This window comes from Gavialis gangeticus, unplaced genomic scaffold (genome assembly GCF_001723915.1).
Source record: "Gavialis gangeticus isolate Ggan-Ray unplaced genomic scaffold, GavGan_comp1, whole genome shotgun sequence".
NCBI classification, from domain to species: Eukaryota; Metazoa; Chordata; order Crocodylia; family Gavialidae; genus Gavialis; species Gavialis gangeticus.
The window spans coordinates 123,709,744-123,728,037 of NW_017729024.1; the positions used below are offsets into that span (position 1 = coordinate 123,709,744).

Sequence of the window (18,294 nt, forward strand, 5' to 3'; positions counted from 1 at the left end):
TACCACAGGTGAAAACAGGGTTTGCCTCCACCAGCTGTCTTTCCCCTTAAGGAAAGAATCTTTGATGGAATTTTACTTACCTCTTTTAGAGGGTTTCAAAAGGAGACCTCCGTTCCTCAGTTCACTGAAGTATTTTATGCCACTAAGTTTAGCTAGAAGGAGATACATAACTGAAGGCATAAGTAGCCATAATGGGTGTGGCTGCATCAACACTCTTTTCCATCTATATTAGTTATTTTACATCTCGTTGCTGACAGACTTCCATCTGGAATCAGCATCCATTATCATATGGACAGGAATCTCTAACATCAACCAGTTATGTTCCAAATCCAAGATAACCAGTATCTCCATTACTGACCTTCAATGCCCTCGTGTCACGTGTGCCCACTCATTAGAAGAATAACAGGTCATTTTGGATTGCTTCTGTGAAGCCTATGAAATGCTTGGACTCATTGCCAAGTTCACGAAAACCAAGATCCTTTACCAACCCACCCCAAACCAACTAGCTGCTCTTCCACATATTAGGAGAGGGCAATCCTAGGAAAATGTTGAACATTTTCCCTGTTTGAGTAGCCACCTTTCCCATAAACTAAATATAGACAACAATAGTCAACACCAGATAAAGTCTCCCAGGGCCATTTTGGAAATCTCGCAAATCCTGGCATTGGGTCATGACATCAGGACCCAAACCAAATGTCTTGTCTACCAGGCTATCGTCATCCCTACACTAGTGTAGGGGTGTGAAACCTGGACATGTTGGAAACAACTGAAAGCTTTGGGATGTTGCCATTAGCAATGTCTTTGAAAAATCCTCCATACCAACTGGAAGGACAGAAGAATGAACGTCTTTTCTGACTCAAGCAAGCATCGCCAGCACTGACGCCTTGTTTATACAGCACCAGCTCCATTGGGCGGGTTATGAAAAAAGGGTATCTAACAACCAGCTCCCAAAATAGGTCCTGTACTTTCAACTCACCAATGGTTACCACTGTGAGCAAAATAAAGAGATTTAAGGGCACCCTAAAGGCAAATCTGAAGAAACGTGATATTAACATCAATACCCAGGAGACTCAAGTACTGAATTGTCCCCAATGGCACCAAGATTTACAAGGCATTGATCACTTCAAACTCTCCTCACTAGGGAGGTGGATAGGTAAGAGAGCCAAAAGGAAAGAGCTGTGACCTGACATCAATCAGGATCTACTCCTTCTGTCTAGAGCTGTCTCTCACCCCATCCTCATTATAAAATTAGGCAACTGTAGTGTCGCAGTCAGATGGGTCGCGAATTGGCTGGAGGGCTGCACCCAGAGTGGTGGATGGGTCATTTTCAACCTGGAGGAACGTGGGCAGTGGGGTTCCCCAAGGCTCGGTCCTTGGGCCCGCACTGTTTAATATCCTCATCGGCGACTTGGACAAGGGGGTGAAAAACACCTTGTTCAAGTTTGCAGATGACACTAAGATGTGGGGAGAAGTAAGCACACTAGAAGAGAGGGACAGGATACAACTATATCTGGACAGGTTACAGAGGTGGGCGGATGAGAATAGGATAGGTTTCAATACGGACATTGCAAGATATTGTACCTGTGGAGGAAGAACCAGCAGCATACCTACAAGCTGGGGAACTCCCTTCTCATCAGCAGAGGCAGAAAAGGATCTTGGAGTCATTATTGATTCCAAGATGAACGTGGGCTGCCAATGTGGGGACGCAGTCAGGAAGGCCAACTGTACCTTGTCATGCATCCGTAGATGCATCATAAGCAGGTCCAAGGAGGTGATCCTCCCCCACTATGCAACACTGGTCAGGCCGCATTTGAAGTACTGCATCCAGTTCTGGGCGCTGCACTTCAAGAGGGATGTGGATAGCACTGAGAGGGTCCAGAAGAGGGCCACTCACATGATCAAGGGGCTGCAGGGGAAGCCCTGTGAGGAGAGGCTATGGGACCTGAACCTGTTCAGCCTCCACAAGAGAAGGCTGAGGGGGGATCTGCTGGCCACCTACAAACTTGCCAAGGGGGACCAGCAGGCAATGGGAGAGTTCCTGTTGCCCCCAAGCACTACCAGGAGTTACAAGGAATAATGGCCACAAGCTGACTGAGAGTAGGTTTAGGCTAGACATCAGGAGGCGCTACTTCACAGTCGGGGCGGCTAAGACCTGGAACCAACTTCCTAGGGAAGTGGTACCCGCCCCTACTCTGGGGATCTTCAAAAGGAGGCTGGACAATCACCTAGCCGGGGTTGTTTGACCCCAGTATCCTTTCCTGCCCATGGCAGGGGGTCGGACTTGATAACCTGCTTAGGTCCCTTCCAACCCTACCAACTACGAAACTATAGAGCTATTTGCCATGTCTGCAGTCAAACATGCAGGTCTCAGACCAGCTGCCTCACTCATCCAAGGACTCATTAATGACTTCCCTAATTACTGAAAAACTGTTATCCTTGAATCAAGGAATGCAGCTGCCAACAATCAGTTGTATGGAGATCACTTCCTAAAGGGCTGGCAAATATACAGCCTAAGGGGGGGAAGCATTCTGGCTAGGTAAGTAATGGACTCCCTAGCCTTGGTTTCTGTTCCCATGACCAGAGAAGCCTCTTACTCTTGTAGATTTTCTTGTTTGCCAGCAACCTGTCTCAGCTAAACTAATGCTTACTCCTTCTCCAAACCAGGGGATTCTGGGAAGGAAAGGGAAACGTCTGCTGCAATTAGAGCTCATCTAGCTCAGAAATGCAAAAAAATGTCTTTTTTTTTTTTTTTTTAAGTGGCTGATAGCGGTTGACGCCCAATTTCATGCTTTGTGGCTGCTGCAACAGTATACATGCTAATCACATACAAATGGTTAGTTAGGCACCGAGTTAACCAGAGTGCATATAACCATCCAATCTGCAGGTAAATTTATGGTGCTTTTGCGTATGGCTGAAGGAATCTCTCAGAAGAGGAAAGAGGAGTGGTCAAATGATATCCAGGAGTAAAAATCAATTTCACTACAGCTAGGCAAGAAGGAACTACAAGAACTAAGCTCTGCCTAGCCACACTGGAACATCTCAGCGCCCTCCTCTAAGAAAAGCTACTATAGAGTCCAGCCTCTCTTTTGACTGGTCACTTTGCTATCACTCTTGCAATGCTAGCTCCAAAAGAACAATCCTAAAACATCACACAAGGCAGCATCAATAAGTTCAGCTGCAAACAGAACATCACTACAAACGGGTTGATATGGGCTCACCGGTGAGGCATTTCAGTATAGAAGCTAAAAAAAAAATCACCCAACTCTGCTCTTTGTGACTAACATCTAAGCATCCTTGTCTGCTGCTCTGTCACTTGGACATGACAAGATAAGTGACCTTTGAAACTTTACAACAGTAAACACGTTTTGCCAGGGACCTCCCCAGTTTTACATCCCTGCACATTTAAAGGGTATAATATTTGTGGATAAAGGATGATAATAAAGAGCTTCATGTTACACATAAAAGACATATGCAGAGCTTTAAAAAGGTTTCTGTGTTGGCTTTGCAACCTCATAGTCTCACTTGGAGGACTCAAGTTCAAGTCCTACGCATAGGCAGCATTCACACAGAGGGATGTGCTCAAGGAACCCTTCCCAGGTAACTGCGGAGAGGCACTGGCACAAGCTATTAGACAGGCAAATTGTTTCCATCTTGGGTCTTAACAGGAATTCTAAGTGATTATTATTCATTTCCTTGGAAGGGGAAATGAAAAGGGATCCCAGAGAACACAGCCTTTCAGAAATATCATCCTCAGCTCACCTGCTGGCAATGACAGTGGTGTTACACTTGGAAAATATCCCATTGAAATTATATTTTATTATTAAAAAAACCTCAGAAACAGAAGACATTCTTTCCATTACATTTTCCACAGCTTGTCACATGGGTTTCAGGCTGTTTTAGCTTCCGACAAACCTTCCAATGTTTTGCGTATAACCTTATATCACATCTAGAGTTTGGTTCTGATCTCACGCTGCTGTGAAGTGGGAGTAAATCCATGAACACCCATGGAGCTTCATTACAGTGCAAGAGGCCACAGCCAGGCCCATGGACCCCAGCACACTGTATCCCACACCCCAACATCACTTGTTATACCATACCTGCCACTGGTTTCCTGACTGGCTTGACATATATGTGGCGGGTAGGCTTCGAAGGCTATTTTTCACAGGTGAGCCTACTAATGAACCCCCCATCTCACTTGAGGAAGATTCACTGGCCACAGCCATCTGGTATTGGGAGTAGTTGTACAGGTTGTTGTAGTAAGGATACAGGGATGGCTGATAGAAACTGCTGTAGTAGGTGGAGTCCACGACCAAGTCAGACGTGCTCTCCAGATGCCCTCTGCTGGTGATGGAAGGAATGTCCTGAATAAGCATCCGTCCCTCTGAAAAGAAAGAAAAACCCCACCAGTTATGAAACAGGAGGCTCTATAAAGAATGTTACCTCTCAGTAAGCTGTTTTGCCTTCCGCTGCCTTGACAGGGGGTGATAAATAGGAAAAGGTGCAAACTGAAGGGAGACTGCACTTGCTCGGATACATTCATATAAACAAATTATCTTGCTACTCTATTGGCCAAAACTAAAAGGACCAAAAGTTTAAGCTAATGAACCAGATGCTTTCTGATGTCTTCTGCCATCAATAAAAAGAACATTATTATTGCACTTCAAGTCTTACTTAACCCCTAGGAACATGGAGACCCTGACTTCAGTTGACTCTGTTCCCTTTCCTTTCCCTTTTGAGCCTGGTCACCTGCAAGTGACAGAGCACTCCATATGCATGCTGTAAAACAACATGTAGCATGAGCATGCTGTCACAATAGTGAGGGTACAAAAACTTGGCTAAGGGTAGCATCCCATCCCACATCCCAATTTTTGGTGGGATTTGAAGCCTGTTTTCATCAGCAGTTATCAATACCTGTCCTGTTGAAAGACACCCAAAATTCAACCACACTGCTCTCAACTAGTCATCTGAATGCAACTCCTTCACATCAGTTTCCACAGCACTATAGGAAGAGTGTCCATGATTTCACTGATTTAGAGACTCCCCGGCTGTGTTCTCCAACTTGGTCCTGGGTGCTCCCCTCTGGCACAATCAGTACAGAATAGGGGTGCACCACTAGAGATTTTGGGGGCTGATACCAATAGCCAATTTTTAGGGAGGCATGTGGACCGATATTAACCCGATTTCCAATACAGCTGCATGCAGCTGGTAAGTCTGTTGTGGTGAAAGAGGAAGGGGAGGGAAGGGGCGTGGGGAGACAGATCAACATCCCCTGTGGTTAGGGAAGGAGTGCATTTGGGGCTAGGGTAGGCGCTACCCAGATGGGGTGGGCTGGGTGTGGGACAGAGCTGTGGCTTATCCGGGGGGCGCAGGCAATTCCCACAACTTGTCCGGAAGGGCATGGGGTGGGGGAGGGTGTGTGCGCTCCTGGCCTGCACTGGGTGGGCCAAGAAGGCTACAGCACTGTGCTCAGGGCAGGCAGCAGTGGCGATAAGAGTGGGGCTACAGCGGGGGCTGCAGCCACCCCAAAATTTGGCCATAGCCCCTCCATAGCCCCCTCCCAGTGCTGCTGCCACCCACCCCAAGCACAGTACAGCACAGCACAGCCCCTGGGCCCAGCTCGCAGCTACAGTCTGCCCAGCCCACCCCACGCAGATCCAGGGCATATGGACAAGCAGTGGGAGCAGTGGCAGGAGCCGCCCCCATAACCTACGTCCCCTGGACAAGCCATGGCTTCATCCAGCACCCGCCCCACCCAGCTGCACAGTGCCTACCTGAACCCCCCTCCTTCCCTCATCGTGGAGGGCGTTGATCCCACACCCAGTCCCCCCCTTCCCCTTTCACCACAACAGACTTACCAGCTGCACACAGCTCTCCATGCTGCCAGGCTCTGCTCCTCACCGCCTGTGTGCTGCACTGCAGCTGCACACACACATGGGCATTTACTGGCCAAATTATCAGCCACTTCAGACCAATTTCCAATATAGGCCATTTTCTTTATGCCGGTGCTGATCCGATGCATCAGTGCACCTCTAGTACAGAATCGTGTGGGATTAGAGGCACTCATACAAGAGCACAGGAAATAGTGCTCTAACTGTGTAAGGTACATTTATACCTTAGGTCAGAGGTTCCCAAGCAATGGGCCACGGCCTGGAAGGGTTGGCTGCCAGGTCATGGCACGAGTCCCCCACTCAGACCCCCATCTGTCACCCTGGGCAAGTGGCTTCTGCCACTGGCAGTCACGTGCGGGGTTAAAGCTGGATGGAGGGGCAGCCCTGGGAGGCAGGCAGCCGGCTCCATGTGCCCCGTCCTGCTCCTGTCCCAGTCCGCAGTATAAAAAAGGTTGGGAACCACTGCCTTAGGCACATGTATATGTCTGTGAACTAAAGAAGGGTCTGTTTCGTCAGACAAGGTTGCTTGGGTAAATCTGATATCTTTTATTAGACCAACTCAAAAAGTTGGAAAAAATTCTTCTTTGCAAGCTTTCGGGTACAGATACCTTCAGCCTGACAAAGGTTATTTGTACCTGAAAGCTTGCAAAGAAGAATTCTTCCAACTATTTGAGTTGGTCTAATAAAAGATATCACATTTTCCAAAGAACACTGTCTGCCTTTGTCCTTAGACCAACAAGGCTACAACCTATACCCCTGTTTCATCAGAGACACAGATACTTTATAACTGCCACTTGGTTCTAATTCCTGGCTTACTGCTTTTCTTGCTCTACACTACGAACATTTTCTAAAGATTTCCTTCTGTCACCAATACCATTTTGGCTTCCATGACACCAACAACAATAGGATAGATGCTACTCTTCACCTGCCACTGATTTGATGTGCTCTGAGATCTACGTGACATGGTGTTAGCCGTACCAGTGTTGACGAGTGGCCTCTCTGTAATAGGGCTGTCAATACTGCTGAAGCTGTATTCATAACTGTAGGGACATTTTCTAAACGTTCCCCAAGGTAGGCAGGGCCTGGCTGAAGCTGGTCAAGTCATTTAGCATCTTTCAGTTTCTTCTTGGCAAAATGGACACAAAAACATCTCTCCATCCCACGTGGATGTACTAAGGCTTTGGCCTCTCAATAAAAACATGCTACTGAAGGTGGGGAAGCCAAGAGCCACCAGTCATGCCCCAGATCATTCAGACAACCCTCTTTTGTGTTTTCAGTGTGGGGGGCAATACTAGTGCCCTCTCTTGCACAGACAGGAGCAAATCAGCTGCCCCTTCTCCCCCCTCTATAGTATATCTTTGCTGGGGCAAACATCATTTAGCACTGAATGGAGTTAAGAGGTTGACTTGCTGACATTTTCTTCCTCTCTCTAGTTGTGCTGTAGTCCTTGCTGGTCTCGTGGGTCCTGTTGCGAATCCAGCAGTCTGACCCCCTGTGGCCTCCCAACTTTCTCCATTGTATAACTCTGTGAGCTGAACAGAATCCTCACCTGCTCATTCATCCACGTACATAAATCCCAAACCACTCACAGCCTGTTATTTTTTCTTTTTACACCCAAGAGCACTGGAAAGTGCTCCAACACCACACCAAAAAAGTAGGATATGCAGAACAAAAGGGAAAAATGTCACAGCTACCTCCATACTATGAATCCCACTGACTAACAGGGTTTTGGATCAATCGGAATAGTCTTTCCACATGAAATACGGTGGAAAAGGCCTCATGGATCTACCCAGTTTTAGCCCATGAGAACATGGACTGATAATGTAATTTAAAGAGCAGATGAGAACCGTCACCAGCTGCATCTCAGTCCTTCACCCTGAATTAAAACCACATAAGTTTTTATTGCTATTGCACATGGTGACTGACTAGCTTTCCCTCCAACAATCTGGGTTGGAGGGAAGTGAATCTAAGCTTCATCTCACAAGAGATACAACATGGAAGATGCAGATAGTATCATCTTGGGGAAAGCTGGAGCAGCATCAGGGGTTACTCCAACTCATAGCAGCCCCCGGGGCGGCTGGCTCTGAATTCTGGTCACAAACATACTCTGCTTCTTGCAAGCACCCTACACAAACCAGGCTTCCACGGAGACACTTTTCTCGGCCCTTCAGTGTTCCCGAGAAATTCTTCCTCAGTCGACTGCAGCTCTTCCGAGACTGTTTGGACTGCCAGAATTGCACATAGGGATAAGAGCTGAGGCACTCTAAGCCTTTTTTTTTTTTTTCCCCCAATCTCTTGAAACAAAAACCAGTACTAGTCTTTAACGGAACAGCATTTCTGTTGTCAAAGTTAAGACTTCCAGGTATTTAAATCTGAGCTCTCAAAGTTGCAAGTGGGTCAGGTTCAGTCTGTAGCTAAATGGAAGACCTTCAAGGAAAAGCAAAGTGCTGCTGGGGGTGCAGCTGGCTGCTGACAGGTTCCCTTTTGTTCCAGGAGGAAGCTACATGTGCTTTAGTGGTTAGGAGCAATCTTCCACAGCAGACATAAAACTGAGTCCTTGCCTACTCTTGGCTATTAAAGAGGTATTTAATTTATTTAAGAAAAGTCATTCATCTCAAGACCCTGACCAGTACCCTTGCAATCTGGTATTTACTAACTGACCCAATAAAATTACTCTACAGGTTTAATTTAATAAGCTATTTTTCATTTCCTCCCCCAAATACAACCCCTACACAAGTGCCTAATGTTGGTGGCACAGATTAGCTGCTGCTTTCTCATTCCAGACCGCATTTCAGTAAGAAATGAGGTGACCCAGGTACCTTAATGGGGAGGACTGGGTTCTTCACTCCCGTGGGAGGTCTAGGTAGGAATAAAACTCCAAGCTGCTACGTCTTTTGATTGTAGGTAACATGTGCTCACAACTCTGCACTACCCTGCCCCCTCAGGGAAGACTAAGGGTGCCAGGCTGGTACTGTTCTCGATTGTCCCCAGGCCCTTAAACGTAGGATCCAGGAAGGACTCCAGATATCTTGTCCCAAGCTATACATACTTGTGCAGCACCAGGCACAACCTTGCCCCAAACATAAGAAGTATCTTTGGGAAATGTGTGCTTTAATATCTGCCATACAATCAAGAGCAATGGACTTATGTTTAGTAAATCCCCTCACAAGTGGGGGAGCACCTTCAAGGGGAAGGGAGCAGAAATAGCCAAGGGTTGCAAGTCCTCCTCGCCCCGTCCCCAGCAACCTTCTAGCCACCAAGTTGAGCTTGCTGTGCAGTGGTCCACTGACCCCCTCCTAACACCTATGCTCAGCAAAATGACTTTGTCACTTCACGTGCTCATGCTCATAGGCAGTATTGGATCAAGAAGCTCACTCTCTCCAGTTTGGCAATTCTTCTGCAGAATCCCTGCTACTTTTTTGCACTAATGTACACAGTGTGAAATACGACTCACTCCTTCATGGGAGATCAATACACTGCATGATAAATACCAGTATTGATCTTCCAGTGTTGTACACGGCTCCTCAGCTCTATAGCATATTAATAGTAGTTAACCAGTAATTCATTTCAAGGAAGTTGGGATTTTTTTGTTTTTAAGAGAGCAAGACCGCAGGATCAGCCACACATAAGGCTCCTATATAGTCAATTCCCTATGAGAGGCCAAGAGCCCTCAGCACCTACCTCGCTACATGCTTAAATAAAGTGGAACAGATTTTTGGTGTAAATCTGTGTAAGACCATCCACTTCCATACAACTACACCAATTTACACCAGATGTGGAACCAACCTATTCCTTAAAGTTCTCTAGACAAAATAAGCCTATTCAAACCCAAGAAATCTAGCCTGGGTAACAGCCCCAGGAATTGCACCCTGGCCAATACAACCAGCAGAGCTGCTAACTTTTACCAGTTCGCAGTCATGGGTGTATTCACTGAAATAAGCACAAGTCAGCATATAAATCACCTTTTTCCTTATTTTCTGAAAAAGAACAAAAATAGGGAAACTAGAGAAATACATCACATCATGGTCTTAATGATGTAATTTTATAAAGTAAAAACTCCAAGAAATGCAAAAGTTCAAGTTCCCATTGTACCATTTACTTCATGCTCACTGCACATATGAAATATTTCTGATTACTAGTTGTACTGTTAAATGCTAAATATACATCCTAACATACAATAGGTCCAATTTGCTGATACAGATCTTATTCCAATGGGATCCAATAGATGTACACACCACATAACAGTTATTTAGATAACTTTACTTTTATTTATTGACTTGCTTATTTATGATTGTATCTTCACTGCTATTAACATATAGGTTTTATGTGCTCATGCACTCACTCGCGCTCTCCCTCTCTCTGTCACTCACACATACTTCTTAGGGTAGCAAAGAAAACATCCATCTCAGAAGTAGGAACTTGTCCTCTACTTCCTACTTTCTGGAGTATAAACTCTGGCCTCTACACTACTTTCCATTTTCATATTTCTTGTGATTAAAAGCAATTGTATTCATACCCGTGATGGTAGGACGTACAGCAAGCAACCTCTACTAAAAGGAAGGAGCCAGGTAGTAACATTACCACTCTGTAAATACTTGTTCTCAGACCCCATAAGAGCCTTTGATCTGCACATGACAATTTTGCCCCTGCTTGGCTGAATGCATCCTCATGTACCTATAACTAGTTTGGCAATGCTAAGCTAAGCTTGCACTGCATTAGTTCAATTCATGGCTGGTTTTGAGGTCGGACAGTGGCCTTGAATGAGCCTGGTGTTAAGTCACTCCCTAAAGTAATAATCAGGAATGCTGGAACAATATGTTTCTCCCACCAGACAATCATGACAGAGCTATTTTAGATGTCAAACTAAGCTGGCACCATTAACTACTTTCTGCCAACACATCAGTGTTCTTTTGACTCACAGAGAGAGAAGGGACAAATCCCTCACATTTACTTTGCCTCTGAGAATAATATATGTACTGTATTTCCCTTATAAGTTAGGAATTATCTTCTGTTCCAGTGCTGAACTTTTAGCTTGCTATAAAGTTAATGTGCTAGACAATGTTCATTCCAGGCAAGGCTGTGGGGCTGTGTATTTTCTGCCACCCCCCAAAAAAGGCCATTATCTGTAATTACCCATTACCATGCATAATTATTTCTTCTAGTCTGGTCTACGACCCCCAGGACTTTATGTTGTTACAGCTCACTGCACCATCTTATCAAATTTGTTAAGGAAGCTTTTCTGACCTTTAGAACACTTGTCACTGCACATACAAAAGCCAGCAGTAAATTGTTTAAAAATGTGAAGTGTGATATATTGCACATACCCTACAGATGCATGGTTCGGGATGCTGTCAGAAATGTTACATGTCACCCCTAGCCAAAACAAGGTTTCTGTAATTGTTTTTCCTCTTTATATGCACATGAAAGCTCTTTGTCCTGAACTGGGAAGAGCAGTATCATTAAATGGACTGCCTGAATATTAGATCCCACAAAAGGTGCCTGTCGCACTTTGTTGCCTTCATTGTCTCTTTGATCCCCTCTTGTCCACATCCCCCAAGACTGGTATTTCTCTTGCTTTGGCCAGTTTTACCCTGGTCTGATTCTGCTGAGCCTGATTTTCATTTCCACTCTTCTTTTTACATCATTCCATCAGTATAAAATGGGTCCTAGAGAGGGTATAAATTACAACTATGTTTAATTTAAGGCTCCTTTAACCTGACAAGAGAAATGTGAAGGGGCCATAATATTAATGAGAATCAGACCCAGTTCAAGACCTAAGTAGAACAACTCTCTATTAATACTGGTATGAGCAGACAGAGCTCAGGGCTAGTATGTTTGCCATCCACAGACTCCTAGCTCAGGGTCACATTTGGTTATTCCCAGCAAGTGACACCATACGCCACAAGCAATTCCTCTCAAAGCTACCGTCCTATGCACAAGTTACTATTCACTGTAAGAGCAAGAGACAATATCTGACCTGCAGAGACAAAACCAAGAACTGCCACTGGAAAAAACTGTTTTGTCCAGAAACGGAAACCAATGAATTAGCGAAAGGAAAAGAAGAAAAAAAAATTGCTCAGTAAACATTTTTTTTCTTTAAAAATAAATACATTCTTATTGTGACACTCAGGATATAAGTTTGAAGGCGTTTTCATGCAAACCTTTTATTTTCAGGTAAAAATATTTTTTTTAATGAAGTTCTCCAGCATGTCCTTAGCCCAGATAGAAATTTCAAACAACCAATAGCATTTAAGAAATTCTGATAAAACTCCGTTGTCTCTCCTGCTTTTTAAAACTTTACAGATTTTTAAAGAAAAAAGAACAAGGAAAAAAACTGTTTCTTGCACTCTTCATAGCTACAAAAATGGTTCATACTTTGTATTCACTTTGCACAAGTAAAAATAGCTACTTGGAGCAAGGAACTAGGATATGAGCCCTGGAGGTTTGCAATGGTACACCTAAGTCACAAGAGGCAAACTTCTGGCAAGTGTGCCACAAATTAGCCCTACATCCTCTCCAAATGCCACTTTGATCCCTTTCTTCTGCCCAATCTACTACTCAGCTTTCTGCTTCCTACTCAGTGCTCCCATTTTCTGTTTCCAGTCCTGGGCTCTCCATCTTATCTCGCGCTCTTTCTGCTTCCACCCCTATCTGCTATTGTGATGCTTGTCTTCTCCCTGATCTGCCACATGCCACACAGAGAGGCTGCCCCTGCCACTTGTGACGCTCCTGCTGCAGGGTGGCCACCACTGAGCTCCACCAATGTCATTCCCTCTCTCCAAAAAGGGTCCATGCAAGCAGCAAAGGTATTCATAACTCTGAAACAATCTCTTGAATTAGGACCTCTGCAGAGTGGCTTCTACTCACTGCCTCAGCTGCTGCTGTGCAGACGAGAGTAATTCTGTAATTTCTCCAAAACCTTCCAGCATGGAGATGGCATCCCTGCATTTGACCTTATGCTGCAAGAAACTGGAAATCTCATTAGGACTGGTTGATGTTAGGGAAAGAGGTAAAAGGAAGTCTTTTTCCTAAATTCCAGCACTGGAGATTCATCCTGGGTTCTAAGATTCTTTCCTTCTCATCCAACATTACCTGTAATAAAGTTTGTACAGGCCAAACTGGGCTCCGAGGTCTTCAAACTGCACCCCTGGAGCCACAGATAAAAGCCTTTTACTGTCAATGAACATACACTGATGCAACTGATTGGAACTTAATTCTATTGCTGATACATAGAACAAATGAAGCTGAGCTTGCTGCCAGCTGGGCTGGCTCTACTGGGCTAACAGGTATAAAGCATAGTAAACATATATTATAATCAGTAATCACTGAAGTTTTTAAATACTGTTCTTACTACACCCAGGAAACGGATCCATTCCATAAAGTGCCAGATCTACATAGTAACTTTTCAGAAGACAAATACTTGTTTAAAAAAAAAAGAGACAGAAAGAGAAAAGCATTGCAGGTTTTGTCCCGATCCCTGGTCATTTCACAGCAGCTGAAAAGTATATGGATAAAATTGCACAAGCATTGTGCTACTTCCTTATCAAGACACATACCACCTGACAACTCCTACCTCTTTTTCATCTCTTCCCACCACCATCCCATCCCTTAAGAACAAACAATCAGTCATTAAGAATCTCTTCAAGTGCTTCTTTGACAACTCTAGAAAATAGCTGGCATATCCTGCAAGACAAGTCGTAGAGCTGAGCAGTTACACTGCTAATTCTGTAAACATTATCAAAAATGCACACACACAGCGTGACCGCTATCTAGAAGAGAAGAGAAAACAGTCTGTGGGCAGGAGCTGCTTTATCCGTAAAGACGTCAATGGCTAGGCTCGCGTGTTTCTCAAGGTTTATGCCACTGCCAGAAACAATGCTGATTTTTATGCTGAAGGAATGAATATTCTTTTGCCTCTCCAGCAGTAATACTAGAATCATTATCTGAGTTTAATAGCAAAAGCAAACTCGTCCCAAAACACAGATTTTTTTCAAAGGTAAACTAAATTTAAGTTTTACCCTGCAGTCAAATGAGAAATTATATTTTACTTGGCATGATAATAGCTGGGAAGATGCAATATGAACTGAAAACCAGTTTAAGGACGACATTAAAACAGCAATATTAAGTTGTAAAAGCTGAACTCAAAGGTTGGTAAAGGCCAGAATTAAGTCTGTCAATCATCTCTTAATTCAACACGTGTGTTCATATACATGATGATACAGTCTTCAACTACAAAAATCACCAACTTTCTATTCAGGACCTTTGCTTTATACATGATTAATGCCCCCTTTAACTCCTGCTGGGAGTACTAATGGTCTCAGAGGTAATAACTAGACCTTCAGCCTTTTCAGAGATGTAAGGCTAAAAAGACCATTGTGATCATCTAATCTGACCTCCCGTAAAATCTGACCTCCTGTAGTCTGACCATAGAACTTTTTTCATTAATTTCTGTTGAAACCAGAGCACATATATTAGAAAAAGCAGCCCATTTTGGCTTTAAAATGTCTATTAATGACTAATCCCTCCAAAAGTTTAATCTTGGAAAGCTGTTCCAGTGTTTATTAATCTTCACTGTTGAAAGTTGCATTTTATTCCTAATTTGAATGTGCCTATGATGCCTTTACTATATTGTAAAATTCTTAATCATCAGCTTTTTTTCCCCCAAGAGCATATGGCCATGACCGAGTTACCCTTTAACCTTCTTTCTTAAGCTAAACTGACAGAACATCTGACAGATTCCTCATAAGGAGACCAATTCTCCAATCCTTTCATCATTCTTGTGGCTCTTCTCTGAACTCTCCCCAGGTTACCCTTCTTTGTCCTTGTCCCATGGACCACAGAAATGGACAGCTATTCAGTAGTGACTGCACCTCTATCTAATATAGGGGAAACCTAACCTCTTTACTCCTAATTGAGATTTCTGTTTCTACAGCCAAGATTCACATCTGACCCTGACATTAAACTTGTGGTCACTGCCTTTGCACTGGAAGCCCATGTTCAGTTCAATATCCATTAAGCTCTTTTCAGAGCAGCTGATTTCCAAGATAGACTTTCAAGATGTTGAAACCTATAAATAAAGAGCTATGTTCTTTATTTATAGATGTATAACTTTACATTTGACCACATAAAAAAGCATTTCGTTTCCCCCTGCCCAGCTTAACCAGCAACCTAGATAATTTTGCAACAGTGATCTACCCTATTCATTACATAGCCTCCCACAAAACATTGGGTTATCTACAAATTTTATCAGTGATGATTTTATGTTCCTTTCCACATCACTGATAAAAATCTTAATAGCATAAGGCCAAGAACAGATTTCTGCCAGACCCCACTAGAAAGAAGCCTGCTTGATGATGATTTTCCACTTATAATTACAATTACATCTTGAGTTCTAACAGCTAATCCATTTTTAAACCATTTGGTGTATGCCATTTTGATTTTTTTTACTACTCTAGCTTCTTTTTCAAAAAGTTCAGTGCCAAGCCAAATTCCACCCGGAAGTCTATTAAACCATTACTGATTATAAACTAAAGCCTATAAACGCTTCCCAAAAGTTACCAAGTTATCTTGACAAAATCTATTTTTCCACAAACCCATGTTGATTGGCATTGCTTTAATTTTTCATTGAGTTTCATACCAACTGCACCCATCCTTTGCCTGGGATCAATGCCATATTGACAGGTCAACAGTGACTTATGTTAACCCATTTAACCTTGTTAAAATATTGGTATAACATTAACTTTCTTCTGATCTAGAATTTCCCCAGGCTTCCAAGATCTGATAACAATTAACATGTATGGTTCAGAGCTTATCAGCCAGATCTGTTAAAACACTTGGATGCAGATTACCTGGACATGTTGATCTTAACAACATTTAGCTATAGTTCAACACCCTGCCTAGTTATCTCAGAATTGGAAAGTATATCACCATCATCCTGTGATATGACTGCATCATCTGACTTTCCCTCAAATGTAGAACAGAAATATGTATCAAACATGTCTTTTTTTTCCTGCATTATAGCTGAAACTTTTACCATTATTACCTAGCAATCAGACTATTTCTGAGATTTCTTTTGTTATAAATATTTAAAAAAAATAAAATAAAAAGGCATTCAGAGGTCTTCAAAATGAATTAAAGCTCAGGAAAAAGTTTACTTGTTCAAGAGGGGAGGGAAGAGAGTAAGATAAAGAAGCAGCACTTGAGCATAACCAGCCTTCTACTTATGTATTTCTTGACATTGGCCCTTGTTCCTTTCCCCGTGAAGTCAATGGAAATATTCACAATGGAGTGGAGTTGGACTAGACACGTTCTATCCATCTTCCTAATGATGAAAATAAAATCTATTGCATAGGCTCAGTATAGAAGTTTATTTTTACTTAAATAAAAAATTGCAAGTTCTTCTTCACTCCAAATATATGTGGCGGTCCCAAGCAAGAAATCTGCCGCGCCAAATTCCAACTGTTAAGATATTCTGTGTTTTGATACACTACTGACTGAAAAAGGAATAGTTAAACCCTGTCATCAGGTGGGGAAATACATTTCTACTTCTCTGTATATGCATATCCCACATTCCACAAATATCTTTTAAAATGCTATTCAAACTTTTCACACGTCAAAAGATTCTGAGACGCAAGTAAGTGTGACCCAGTAAAGGTCTTGATCCTGAAAATACTTGACCACATTTGTAAGTTTACACTTAGAAGTATTCTTACGGAAACAACACAGCAGGACTGCTCATGGGAGTAAATTACTAGCATGCATGGGTGTTTGCAGGGTAAATACCTAGAAGATTGATGTTTCAGAAAGTGTGTAAAAAGAAGGGGTTGCAATGAAATGTGTTTTTCACCTTCACTGTAGGGGCGTGAGCCTGGTGTGTATACTTACCTATTCATATACATGAGAAATAAAATTATATGCAATTTTAATATAATTTATACAATAATTAAGATATGAGAATGAAATCTGTACTAGAACATCAGTTAGTGTACATGTAAAAATAAAAAAGAAATGGTTAAAAATAAAAACAGACAAAAACAAGAAGCCTAGACTGCAATTTAAAAACAGAGCCAAAGGAGGAAAAGAAAGAGGAGAAACAAAAAAAAAAAAAAAATCAGTGTAGATTAAATATAAATGGATTTAAACCATTAACAAGAGATCAAAGAAAACATTAAAAGGGAGGGATGGCATTACACGTATCTGAGATAGGAGACCTTGGAGGATATATGACCGGGATAAAATCATTATGGCTCTCACTAAAAATAATAAAGGGAGTAAGAAGGCTGATAGTAGGAATTTGCTAGAAACCACTTGATTAAAGCAACATGATGACAGAAATCAAAAAGGTTTCTAAAAAAGACCAACTAGACATAATGGGAGTTTTCTACTATGCAGATATAAATGTGGTGGAAAGAATAAACTGAGCAATATGACTGGGAACAGTTACATGCATGCAGCAGTTTACATGGTGAATGCAATTCACCTATACACAAAATTACTGTATGCACTTACTAGTGTGTACAAGTGAAAGCAAACTGGACACTAACAAGTTTTGCTCATGCAGGCTCTGCAAACTGTATACGTAAATGCAGAGTGAGCACGGGTCAGACCTTTGGAACAGTGATGAGGATGGAAGCGGTCTGTGAAAATAGAGTTACTTACACAAATACGGGAACCTGACAGAAGCTTCTGAAAATGTATTAGTGGAGCTAAAGCAAACTAGAAAGGCTATGGTATACTTTTCAAGCAGACAGCTTAACTTAACTAAGCTGCCTGTTTGAAAAGTCCATATCAGAGCACCTAAACAAATGGGTTGATTTTCAGAGATGACGACACCTGGTAGCTGCCACCAGTGGTACAGAGTTCAAATGCACAAATCTGTGTATGTGTATAACTTTTTAAGTACCCAGGTTTGACAATGCTGGCCTTAATTTTAAGCAACCCAGAAGATGTGACTGAAGATATCTGGGAAGATTTTTATAGACACAAAGAACAGTTCTAGATACCCACCCCCTGCTGTAGTCAGTGCAACCTGGCCACCAAACTCCCTTGATGACCCTGAAAATCTCCCCAAAAATGCCTCGTAAAAACATGAGAGTAATACTTCCATCATGTGACTTAAGTCAGATGTCTTACTGTAACTAACCTGAGCCCCAACACAAGGAAACAAGAGCAGTAAAATGCAGATAGGTAGGTATGGAAATTTGTAGGGAAACAGTGAATTAGAAAAAGCATGAGAAAGAAAAAAAAACCAAAAAGGAAATGTTTAAAATTAAACTACTGCTTATACAGCAATAAATATTCTGATATGAAAACGTCAATATGGTGAATAAGAAAAGAAGTTCAAAAAGCCTGGAGAAGGAAGGTGGCTATGAGGTGTAAAATATCACGGGGGGGGGGGGGGGGGGGG

The 18,294-nt window shown here is 42.7% G+C and overlaps 1 protein-coding gene across 3 annotated transcripts in view; it reads right to left on the reverse strand.

The window, feature by feature from the left end:
- The window catches only part of DMRT1 (doublesex and mab-3 related transcription factor 1), a 122,215-nt gene that overhangs the window by 79,878 nt on the left and 24,043 nt on the right, over positions 1–18,294 (reverse strand). For all 3 annotated transcript variants that reach the window (XM_019517648.1, XM_019517650.1, XM_019517649.1), the window contains exon 3: positions 4,098–4,381. In XM_019517648.1, the coding sequence (XP_019373193.1) occupies positions 4,098–4,381 (284 nt within the window). The remainder of the gene's footprint in view (positions 1–4,097; positions 4,382–18,294) is intronic.